Source organism: Lytechinus variegatus, chromosome 15, assembly GCF_018143015.1.
Source record: "Lytechinus variegatus isolate NC3 chromosome 15, Lvar_3.0, whole genome shotgun sequence".
Taxonomy (NCBI): Eukaryota; Metazoa; Echinodermata; class Echinoidea; order Temnopleuroida; family Toxopneustidae; genus Lytechinus; species Lytechinus variegatus.
Window position 1 is genome coordinate 5,344,564 of NC_054754.1, and position 12,893 is coordinate 5,357,456.

The window sequence follows — 12,893 nt, forward strand, 5'->3', positions numbered from 1 at the left end:
TTTATACGCACTGTAATGATTGACTAACTGCAACCCTGGGTTTAAAACACTGTACCTTACTCTAAACCTAACATAACACCCTAATGTAACCCTAACTCTAACCCTGCATCTTTGACTAAATTAAACTCGGAGCAAATTGTCGCAGGAGCAAATGTCGTGTCACCGTTTTCACCATGCAAGCAATGTTCACATCGAGCGAACAACGGTGTTACACAGTAAAAACGCTGTTTAAGATTTTATACAACGCTGTTTACTATATGAACCTTACAATAGTTGTTTAACAGTTTAAACAATCATGTCTAATTTATTGAAGATTAGATATTGAAAAATTAAACTTTGTTGTATAAGATTTAAACACTTGTTTAAACTGTTTAAACAATTAATGTAAGGATCATATAGTAAACAGCGTTGTATAAATTTTTTAAACAGCGTTTTTACTGTGTACATTTGCAAATAATAACAACTAAGCATAAACTAATCGGAGGCGCATCGACCCTTAAGAAATTATTTGAAGTAAAACATGACTCAAAATAAACCATTCATAAAAAGAAACTGATAACTTAAAACAAAAAAAATAATTCCATCGCATATTAAGATAGAGGATAGTCATTATTTGTATCTTAAACGAACTCGAGATATTATCATGCACCTCATTTTTTAAAGAGTATCTTGAAGAGATATCATTAAGAGCGTGCTGAGAGAGAGAAAAAAAATCCTTCATATTCTTTTTGAATGATAGAATATTGCTACAAACTGTTAAAGGTCAAGTCCACCTCAGAAAAATGTTGATTTCTATCAATAGAGAAAAATCAGACAAGCACAATGCTGAAAATTTCATCAAAATCGGATGTAAAATAAGAAAGTTATGCATTTCAAATTTTCGCTTATTTTTCACAAAATAGTTATATGAACGAGTCAGTTACATCAAAATGAGAGAGTTGATGATGTCACTCACTCACTATTTCTTTTGTTTTTTATTGTTTGAATTATAAAATATTTTAAATTTTTACGAATTTGACAATTAAGACCTCCTTGCCTGAACCACAAGATGTTAAAATAATGGAATTTTGCATGTTCAGGGAGGAATGAAACTTCCTTTCACATGATAATGACAAGAAAATCAAAATATTTCACATTTCATATAATAAATATAAAAGAAATAGTGAGTGGGTGATGTCATCAGTTCCCTCATTTGCATACCGACCGAGATGTGCATATAACTATTTTGTGAAATGAAGTGAAACTTTAAAATGTCATAACTTTCCCATTTTACATCCGATTTTGATGAAATTTCAGCGATATGCTTGTTGAATTTTTCTCTTTTTATTCAAATCAAGTTTTTGTTGGGGGTGGACTTGTCCTTTAAGGTAGTGAATTCAAATTGTCAAAGGTTCTATATACGTATCTATTTTTTATTGGCTCATGGCACAGGGAAGAGGGGCTACTGGGACATATTTGATCTCCATCATTTTGTAGTGAAAAACTTTTTTTTTTCAAATTTACATCAGCATTCCCAGTAAAAAAAAAAAAAGTTTCCAGTGTCCTGGATGGGCGAATGCTAATCTCGGAATGAACAAAATGTAAATCAAAGGAATTTCTATAGTTGCATAGCTATATAATGTCCACAGAATGATAAGCGATACATAAAAAACTGCGATTTTATATTAATATCAGAAACTTTCAAGGTATATTAGATCAGTTTGATATAAAAAAATATATATATAGGCCTATATATTTCCAGACGAACAACGCTGTACAGCATGGCACTTGTTATTAATTATGAAAACTCAACAGTGTTGTTTCTGACAATCTCCTGACAAGCTTTCCAATTTTCATAGACAAATTAGTAAGCCCGCACTTTGAATATTCATTGTTATGTCGTTTCGACCGTTTGCTTCTTTTCATTATAGGGTGCATCTTTTTTCTTAACCCATATCGACATGTCAAAAGCAGAAGCTGTCTTGTTCCTGCTCTGGTGGCTGTTTGGCGGTGAGTGGTGGGAACTTGACGATGGGAAGCAAAATGCAATTGCAACTCACTGGTACCAGTTGAACCAGAACAAAATAAAATCAACTGGTAACTTGGAAATCTGGGATATCCTGGCCTAACTGGTCATGATGGTCCACTTGAAATTGGTCCTGTTGCAAATTAAACTGAGATCTGAAACTGGACACAACTGGTATCTGACTGGTCTTCTTGTCAGCTACTTTCTGATTCGAAACATTGGAACGTAATGATTTCTTTATTTCCATTGGTAAATAATTATGATGACTAATGAATGCCCTAGACGTTCGACATGATTTCTGCTTCAAGCTAAACAAGATTACAAACAATTTAGATTTTAGTAGATTAACAGGTGGAAGTAGCTCGATCAATGCTCATTCCTCAGACCCCTAAAAACTTTAAATTAGTCCTTCTCTATGATCTTAAAGGAGAATGAAACCTTTGGAACAAGATAGCTTCTATGAAAACAGACAAATCAAAGAAACAGATCAACGAAAGTTTGAGGAAAATTGGACAAATAATGAGAAAGTTATGAGCATTTGAATATTGCGATCACTAATGCTATGGAGATCCTCACGTTGGCAATGCGACAAAGATGTATGATGTCACTTGTGAACAACTGTCCCCGTTACTTTAGTATATACTGCCTCTTTTATCACATCTATCAGTAGATCATGCATTCTTTCTATAGGCGGGCATGTAATACAGATTTTAGAAAATACATCATGGATAAAGTGTTTGTATCACCTTTAAGTAAAAGCAAAAAGAGACATTTTGGGGGCATTTTACAGTCCATCAAAGGGAAAGTTGTTCACATGTGACATCACACATCCTTGTCGCATTGCCAATGGGAGGATCTCCATAGCATTAGCATGATTAGTGATTGGAATATTCAAATGCTCATAACTTTCTCATTTTTGTCCGATTTTTCTCAAACTTTCTTTGTTCTTTTTCTTTGATTTTTCTGTTTCGACACGAGCCTATTTGTTCCAAAGGTTTCATTCCCCGTTAATTGTTACATGTCAGGTACGACTGCGATGGGATCATGCCCCTGTATTCAACACAATGCTTGTCCCCATGGTATCTCTCAAGAAACTGGGGAAATGGTGCAATTAGTTCCAAAGTATCTATCGCGTGACCATCCTGAATATGACGTCAGAACTCCTAACGAAGTGAGAGATAAAGTCAATCTGTACTGCGCACAGCCAGGTAATAAACAACTCTTCATTTTTGGGACAATGTAAATATTTCGTCTGATATAGACCCTACAGGAACCGGATCACCCCGGATCGTCATTCGGATTTCGGGGTCATCCTCGTTAAATCCGGCATCACCAAGATCCTTGTTAAATCTATCATTACTGTGACTCATTCGGCATCATCAACCTTGTATTGGTGCACCGGCGTATCTGGTAGAAAAAAAATTGAACTTGTATATTTTCCACCAAAGTACATAGATGAAAAACCATTCGATTTCATATCCTGGGGAGCAGACCCGCTGAAGCCACTATACGGATGGTTCGGTACTACTATTCCTCAATAAAAAAAAAAATAGAAAAAAAAATCGAAGGAGGAAGAGACGAAAGTAGATAAAAAGGGATGGAATCAAACCAAAATATATTATTGGCATTCCTGTATTTTGGAGGCGCGATATAGCTCAGTCGGTAGAACCGGAGTTTCAGATTCCGGTGACCCGGATTCGATTCCCACATGGTGCACAAGTGCCTTTTGGTAATGCATTAATCCTCATTACCAGTTTTCTAGGAGAGGATCTTAAGCTTAAAAGCATTCATGCTTTCTCAGCAATGAGGTTTAGAAAAAATCAATATTTACCACCATTTTGAAGAAAAAAAAGATTAAATTGAAATGAATGTCTTTTCTTCAGAAAAGCATGTTGAGTTCGGGCCTAACTTTGCACTCACCATGTGACATTTTGTACCATTCTTAACATTTAGCCTGAGTTCGTATTCAGCTAAATTCACCCCACGATGTGACTTTTCGATCTTTCGATTTGTGTATTATTATTTTTTTATCTATCAGACTGTGAGTCATTTACGTGTCGTAATGGAGGCACTTGCGAGGAAGAGCTGTGTGGCGGCCTGCAAAGCAGAACAATGCAAAAACTGTACATATACGTTGGATTTTACCTTCAAATCTTTGCGGGAAATGCCCTTTTATCCCAGCTAAAATTAAGCCACATGTATTGTAGAGGACATTTTGCACGCGGGCAATTCCAAGTAAAAGTGGACATTTTCTATATTCTTATTTTGGCTCCAAATCTAGATCATTTTTTTTTTTGAGCCTCATATGGAAGTTCATAAATGCAAAAGGGGATCATAATTAGCCTAGAAAATACAAAAATTGTATATATGGGACTATTGTATCTCTTTTTTTCTCATTTCAATTTAGCAGATAACTGTTGTTTGTTTTGTAAACATTTCCTGTTGGATAGTCTGAAGGCAATAATTTAACATCGTCGGCGGTTAAAAATGACAAATTTGTGGTGCTGGACAAAGTGTAATGCGAATGACCAAATCGATGCAAATCGAAGTTGGCTATACATAAAAAGTCCGGGGTTCGATCCCCGGCCGCGGCACCTATGCCCGTGAGCAAGGCATGTAATATACAATGCTATTTTATCCTGCTTTCAATAAATGGAAATGCTATATGCATTATTGGTAACTTGGTGTGCACTTGTTTGTCTAAAAAAATGAAATGAAATATATGTTTTGTGAATGCTATATGTAAGAGCATTTATAAAAGTGTTTTGATTTGAAACCTCCTCATGTTTATACAGTGGAACCCATCGACTGATTATTTTCACTTTTATCTGCCATATCTCTCACTTTAGCCTCCCCCTTCTTTCTCTCTCTCTGTGCCCCCCCCCCCCTCTCCCCCCTCTCTCTCTCTTTAATTATTTCCCTTTTTCCTTTGCCGAATGTCGATTAACTTCACAATGTATTCCGACTAGTTTAGAGTTATACCCCATTGATATAAGCATACTCGAATGTACATGTATATCTAATCGACGGGTAATTAAGTATAGGCAACCTTATTCAATATCATAACAAGTAATTTCTGAATACCCCTCCCCCATTCCTGGTGAGCTTGTATGGGGACATTTTCTTATACATTTTGCTAATCAACAGGGAACGTTCCTGGATGTAGAGCGTCCCCTTTTTCCAGATCAATTCTCAATAATCGTTCAAACCATTTCGAAATAAAGTAAGCTGTAACTGTGTTTGTACGAAGTGTCCCCGGTTTGCGAGCTATGTTCACGTTTGTCCGAAAATAAGCGCCGTTAGTGGATTAAATTCTAATGTTTTTAGTGTATTAGACCACAAATACCCGTCCCCACTTTGGCGATTGTGTCCCCGATTGTCAAATTTCAAAACGAGATGTAACTGAGCTGTGTGTAAGGGTGTTGTGTGCGCGCACGCGCAAGTGTGTGTGTTAAGCATAGAGTTATATAACCTAAACACTTAACTCTATGGTGTTAAGTTATTTTTTTTTTTAATTTTACAATTATTACAGGGCCGTGCACGGATGATGCAAATGGAGTGAACTACAGAGGGGATTTATCTGTAACATTGAGCGGTAAAACATGCCTACCTTGGACATTTCATGAAAAAAGGGCGACACCCACCAATTATCCAGATAGAGGTCTTGGAGACCACAACCACTGCAGAAACCCGGACGATTCCTTCACTGCATGGTGTTACGTTAGCGAAACCGATGGCCAATGGGAATATTGTGCCATTGGTGATTTCAGTCCCAGTTGCAACACAGGTAGGTGCATATGAGTGAATATTCATCGTCCATTTTTTCACCAGATGAATGAGACACCCTACATTCTTATCACGGGAGAGCTGGTATGCAAATAAAAATTAGTCCGGGCTCCAGCGGCATCTGCCTAGCTGAAAAGGTTACCAATGTTCATCTTCAAAGCAATATAGTAGGCCTATATGTATGCCCCTTAACTAGGGAATGCGCGTCTGAGTGGCTGGTCGTTAGTGAGGCCGTTCTCATTACGCTTTCTAAAATTAGTTTACTGGAAACCGATTCAGGAAACCACCTTGGAAGATCGCTTTGCTAGCGTTCTCACTTGATCACACGAAAGTGGTTTTCAAAATCACTTCACGTAAAGCGCTCTTGTTGCTATGGAAACGCTCTCAGTGGGGTGACACGTTTTGCGCGAAATTTGAAACCGCACCATAGGCATTCTACACCTGTCGTGTGGAGTAGCGTGCTCAAAATGTGCGAGGATCGCTTCCCGAAGAACGGTTGTGTCCTCACGCTAAAATCAGTTTAACGAAGCAAAGCTGTTCTCACGTTCCTAAAACTAGTTTAGTGGAAACTAGTTTAACGCGTAGTGAGATCGGTCAAAGCGGTCTTGGAAGCGATCTTCCAAACCAGTTTGGAAAACCACATCGCGATGTAGTTTTCAAGATCGCTTTGCCTCGTTAAACTGGTTTTAGCGTAAGTGAGGACACAACCGTTCTTCGGGAAGCGATCCTGGCACATTCTGAGCGCGCTACTCCACACGACAGGTGTAGAATGCCTATGCTGCGGTTTCGAATTTCGCGCGAAACGTGTCACCCCACTGAGAGCGTTTCCATAGCAACAAGAGCGCTTTACGTGAAGTAATTTTGAAAACCACTTTCGTGTGAGTTTTAGAAAGCGTAATGAGAACGGCCTCCTTGAAAAATACATCGCGAGGTGGTTTTCCAAACTGGTTTGGAAGATCGCTTCCAAGACCGCTTTGACCGTTCTCACTACGCGTTAAACCAGTTTCCACTAAACTAGTTTACAGTAAACTAGTTTTAGGAACGTAGTGAGAACAGCCTCATGATGGTTGCGATCAGGAGGGCCTTGTAATTAGCCGCCAAAATTAGGTTAGCCCCTAGCGTAGCTGAAAAAAAAGAAACCTCATGAAATCGGCGGGATATTGTCTTGCTTATTATCAGGATCATTGAAAAAATAATGCAAGATATTTTTTGTGGTGGGGAACAGCCTCCAGACGAAACAAAAGAATTTATAAATCTTAAAGGGTCTGACCATGTACACTAGCGTAATGCAAAAGTCAAATAGCAACGCAATATCTCGACGGTATTTTTTTGTTGATAACCTTTTTTTTTGGGGGGGGGCTTGTCAATATTGTTTCCACCCCCCCCCCCATAAAATTTTGGTTAATAGCCTTTTATTTCTTACTTGTCAAATTTTTTTACCTGTGTCCATCCCAAAAATTTCAGGTGGACCCCCCCCCCCTAAATTTTTTGGCTTCCGCCGTTAATGAATATCTCTGTTTGTTCTCTCACTTCATAGGGGAAAGGTCGGATGAGGAAGAACACAGGGGAATTGGGGGAGGGAGGGGGTCCTTAAAATGACAAAAGCAAAAAAAAAGAGAGAGAGAAAAGAAATAAGGCTGAAAGATCGTCACCATTAGGAAATAATCCAATAAAAATGCAAACCCCAATGCGTAGTTCTAGACTAGAACTTTTGTGGGATGGGGGGTATAAGTATGAAATACCTTTGCAAAACTTTGTACCCATTTTAATATCCGCAGCGTTTATAATCAGATGAAGCATGTATTAATTATAATAATGATCTAACGAAAAAAGTGGTGTCTCGTTTCCTGTCAGTATGAAACCCCAAATCTTCTGGCTTAATTCCTATATAACATCAGAAGTTCAGAACATATTAGATTGCTGCGAGTTGAGCTAACGAATCGGGGGGCAGTCAAATATATTGCTGTACACACTTGGGACTCGTTAAGGGTATCAAAAACACCGCTTTTCAAGACCAAGGGGTGGTTTTGAAAGACTGGTCAATGGTCAATTGCGGGGTCAAACGTATTAGGGTATTTTTCCCCAAAGATGTTTTTTTAAAGACTAGCCAAACGTGTTTAGGGTAAGTTTTTTCCCCAAACTTCCCCCCCCCAAGTCATATTTTGGGGACAACTTGTTTGGGGGCCATATTGTGTAAATAAAGCCCGCGGAAAGCTTGTTTAAGGGTTTATTATGCACACAGAGAAAAAAATCGTTTAGGAGGTGTTTGGAAATAATTTGGTAACGCATGTGTACAGCTATACATTTGATCGGGGGGGGGGCTAATGAATTCATTGGTGATGTACACTGTTCTCCAATACTCAGTCAATCAATAAGCGCGTACCTTTCTGAAAAAAAAATTATTTCCAGATCCCGGATGCTACAAATACACCAGTGGTAAGGATTACCGTGGAAACGTCTCCATAACAAGGAACGGACGCGAATGCCAGGCCTGGACTTCCCAGAAACTGTTTCGACACTGGTCCACTCCTGAGAAATACCCAAACGCTGGCCTGGGGGACCACAACTATTGCCGTAATCCTGGAAATGAACATTTCGCGTGGTGCTTCACTGCCGATGTTACTACTCGCTGGGAGTTTTGTAACATCGGGTTGCCATCGTTTGATGAGGAATGTTGATTAGAGAATCAGTCATGATATTTGTTTTTTTTTTCTTTTGAAGGACAAGTCCACCCCAACAAAAAGTTTATTTGAATAACAAGAGAAAAATCCAACAAGCATAGGGTATTGTAACACTGAAAATTTCATCAAAATCGGATGTAAAATAGAAAGTTATGACATTTTAAAGCTTTGCTTCGTTTCACAAAACAGTTATATGCACATCCTGGTGATATTCAAATGAGGAAACTGATGACGTCATCCACTCACTATTTCTTTGTATTTTATTGTATGAAATGTTCTTATTTTCTCATTTTCAAAACTCCCTGAACATGTGGAAATAGCATTGTTTAATACTATATGTTTCAGTCAAGTTGGTCCTAATTGTCAAATCTGTAAAAAATGAAATATTGTATAATTCAAACAAAAACAAAAGAAACAGTGAGTGCAGGACATCATCGACTCTCTCATTATTTTGCATATCACCGAGTTGTGCATGTCACTGTTTTGAGAAAAAAATAAGCAAAACTTTAAAATGACATAACTTTCTTATGTTACATCCGATTTTTATGACATTTTCAGCGTTAGGCTAGTTTGAGTTCTCTCTCTTTATTCAAATCAACATTTTTCTTGGGTGGACTTGACCTTTAAGCAGATTAAGGTTGGAGAGGAGATACGTAGATAAGCTGATGTCAAACCCCTGGTTTCCCTTTTCTTATTTTATTACATGAAATTAAAAATTTTATGCATCTTAGTCGGAATGCATATTGAGAGGACCGTGACATCACCCAGTAAAGGCTTCTTTGGTATATTCTTATACATTATGTGAAATATGATATGTGAAAGTTTCTCTTCATTACCATGTGTAACAAACCTTTATTGCTCCCTGAATATGCGGAATTACCCGCCATATTTTTTAAATAGGTGGATCAATCTAGAGGGTCCTTACCGAATCTGTAAAATAAAAATGAAATGTTGAAAAAAGACAGAAATAGTGAGTGAATGCCAGCATTGGCCATCTGATTTGTATATATCTGAGTTGTGTATAAAATTGTTTTGTGAAAAAATGATAAAAACTAAGCAAAAGTTTTCAATGTAATAACTCTAATATTATATCTGATTATGATGACATTTTTCTGCTTTTTTTGTTGTTTTATTTTTCCTACTTATCTAATGGATGTATGGGTATATAAAGCACTTCTCGGAGTGAATGATTAAAAAAATAAGAAGAATTTCTTGTTAGATAACTATATTGAACTCTCTATTTAACGTAAAATTGTCACATAGTGATAAAGGTATCTCTTTTTATGATTATAAGCGACGCATAAAAACTGCAATTTGCATTGTATGAATATCAGAAATGTCTACAAAAGATTTCATAGTAAAACCAACCAAAATATCCAATCCCACATGTTTGTAGTCTTAAAATAATGTCAGTAGTTATCTTGTTTTCGGTCCACACTAAGGCGAGGGTGGATGTATGAATTGTAAAATAAGAAACAATATACGAAGTGAAAATAATGGCCACAATAAATATACGTAACCATAGCGCCAATGTATCGAGGCAAAACTTAGGGCCTTTTCACACGTGGATTTTGAATCATCATTGTGATGATGATTCTAATCGTATTCTTGTATGGTTTCACACGTGCCAAAAATTCGTCATTAGCTTTATTTTTCACTGGAATTATTCAAATTACGATTTTTTTTACCGCGTGAAGGGATGGTTGGGAAGGTCACGTACGTGTTTGTGCCGAGAAGGTAGTCATAAAATTTGAACTCCAAAGAATTTGTTATTCTTCTTTTATTGTATAATGCTGTGTGTCTTTAATGGAGTGCTGCTTATACCGTACTATATATCTTTAGTAGGGGAACTTTAAAGTCAACTAACGTTGGTTTATGGGTGGTTTTACAACCACCTTTATACTATGACCAAAGATATAACCCAAATGTCTCATTTGACTATAAAAAAGTTGTTTTGTGTTCCCCCATTTTTGTTTATGTGTTGAACGAAAGTGAAATTTTATTTATTTTAAATCGTGAGGCCTGAAGTCATTTACTTTGTTTTTTATAGTTCAATAAACATAGTTCGTTTCATTTTTCATAGAGGACACGTTTGAATATAAAGACAGAAAATAAAGACATTATAACAGAAATTAGATCTAACGATGAGATCATTCAACAGCCTGTTACCATTGCTAATATATTTAATGACCATTTTTCATCGATCGGAAATAACCTCGCTAAGAATATAGCGCCCTCAAACAAACATTTTGCCGAATTTCTTGCCCCGCCCAATCCGAACTCAATATTTTTATGCCCTACTTCCCCTCATGAAATTACTGATATTGTCTCAAACCTCGATAATAAAAGAAGTTCTGGCTATGATGACATCAATAATCTAATACTTAAAACTATCATTCCATATATTGCAGAACCACTTGCTTACATCTTCAATATGTCTTTAATTCATGGACAAGTCCCCAATTCCCTGAAAATTGCTAAAGTTATTCCAATTTTTAAGAAAGGCGATAAATCTAGCATTAACAATTATCGGCCAATATCCCTTTTACCGTGTTTTGGTAAAATTTTGGAAAAAATAATATATAACAGAACAATCAAATTTTGTTGTGATAATAACATTTTCTCTAATTTCCAATTTGGTTTTAGAGAAAAGCATAGTACAGTTCATGCATTATTATCTTTTGTTCAAAAAGTTACTCATGCAGTCGATCAGTCTTCCCATATGGTTGGTATTTTCCTGGACTTCTCCAAGGCCTTCGATACAATAAACCACGACATTCTACTTCATAAACTTTCGCATTATGGTATTCGTGGGAAGGCCTTGGATTGGTTCAGGAACTACCTTTCCAACAGAAAACAATTTGTTTCTTTCAATGATCACCCCTCAAATATGTGCAATATTAGCTGTGGTGTGCCGCAAGGAAGTATCCTGGGACCACTCCTCTTTATTTTGTATATAAATGACTTTAGCAGAGCATCCAGTATTCTATCTTTCATTATTTTTGCGGATGACACAAATTTATTTTTTTCCCACAAGAATCCGCTTACTCTTGCTGAAATAATAAATTATGAATTAACTAAAGTTTTGAGTTGGATTAGAGCTAACAAATTATCAATCAATCTTCAAAAAACCAAATACATGGTATTCAGTAATACTATAGATTCGTTGCCTCTTGATATATGTATTGAAGATATTCAGCTGGAAAGTGTCTCGTCAATCAAATTCCTGGGTGTCCATGTAGATAACAAACTCTCCTGGAAATGTCACATTGACAATATTTGCAAAACCATCTCTCGTAACATAGGCATCATAAATAGGTTAAAAACATTTATTCCTGTTACCTCTCTACTAACTCTATATTCTTCTCTTATATTACCATATCTCAACTACGGAATCCTGGTTTGGGGCAATACACACAAAAATTTACTAAACAGAATATTACTACTACAAAAAAAAGCTCTTCGTATCATTTCATTTTCACATCCCCGTTCTCACACTGACCCGCTATTCCTCGAATATAATTTGTTTAAAATCCAAGACTTGTATTTATTTCAACTAGGACAGTTTATGTACAACTATAAAAACGACATGATTCCCTCCGTATTCCACGATATGTTTCTTCAAAATAACAGTTATCATACATATCCTACCAGACATGGCGATCACTTTCATCTACCAATGCTAAGAACTATTTTTGCTCAAAGTACTTTCATTTTTACAGCCCCAAAATTTTGGAACTCTCTCCACAATGATATTCAACAGGCCCCCTCCATTAACTCCTTTAAGAGAAAATTAAAAGTATTTTTGTTAGTATCCTACAAACGAAGTTGATTTGTTTGTAGGTCCTGATTGTCTTGTATCCATCTTGTATTTAACACTAAATTTTCCTTTATCACCCGGGTATCAATCCCAAATCTGTGTTTTCATGCTAGCGCTCTCGTTGATCCATGTTCAAATTTTGTTCTCCCCCCCCCCCCCCCCTCTCTCTCTCCCTCTCCCTCTATCGGTCAGCCTAATTCTTTTTTCTCTCTCTCTCTCCTCCATCCTCTAATATGTCACTATATTGTTTTCTTTGTTCGCGTGTCTGTATGTGTGCGTGTCTTTGATAATACATGTCCCATATTTTTGTCACCTTATTTCCATTTTTGCTATCATTTCCTTTCTTACTCTAAAATAGTTTTTCCTATTATATTTATCACATTTTACTTTCCCATTTTTATGATATTGTATATTCGTTCAGCCGAATGAATTTCCATATTTACTTAATTTTTATTGCTTTGTCTTGTCTTAATTGCTTTATATAAATTATTTATTCAACTAGCTATAGGGGATCCACGCTCTACAAGCAATGCTTTTTTAGTGGATCCCCTCATTTCCATATACGCTCATACAAGCGTTTGTTATATAATTATGCTAAGTT

At 36.6% G+C, this 12,893-nt stretch overlaps 1 protein-coding gene across 1 annotated transcript; it reads left to right on the top strand.

Moving 5' to 3' along the window:
* The first annotated feature begins 1,940 nt into the window (after nucleotides 1–1,940).
* Nucleotides 1,941–8,469, top strand: LOC121428986 (plasminogen-like). The gene is made up of 3 exons (XM_041625882.1): nucleotides 1,941–1,989; nucleotides 5,538–5,792; nucleotides 8,201–8,469. The coding sequence occupies exons 1-3, from the start codon at nucleotides 1,941–1,943 to the stop codon at nucleotides 8,467–8,469; spliced, it is 573 nt and encodes a 190-aa protein (XP_041481816.1).
* Nucleotides 8,470–12,893: the final 4,424 nt, after the last annotated feature.

Coding starts and splice junctions, on each gene's coding strand:
- LOC121428986 (XM_041625882.1), top strand. CDS start 1,941: ATGTCAAAAGCAGAAGCTGTCTTGTTCCTGCTCTGGTGGCTGTTTGGC. Junction 1,990..5,537: donor GCTCTGGTGGCTGTTTGGCG/GTGAGTGGTGGG, acceptor CAATTATTACAG/GGCCGTGCACGGATGATGCA. Junction 5,793..8,200: donor CAGTCCCAGTTGCAACACAG/GTAGGTGCATAT, acceptor AATTATTTCCAG/ATCCCGGATGCTACAAATAC.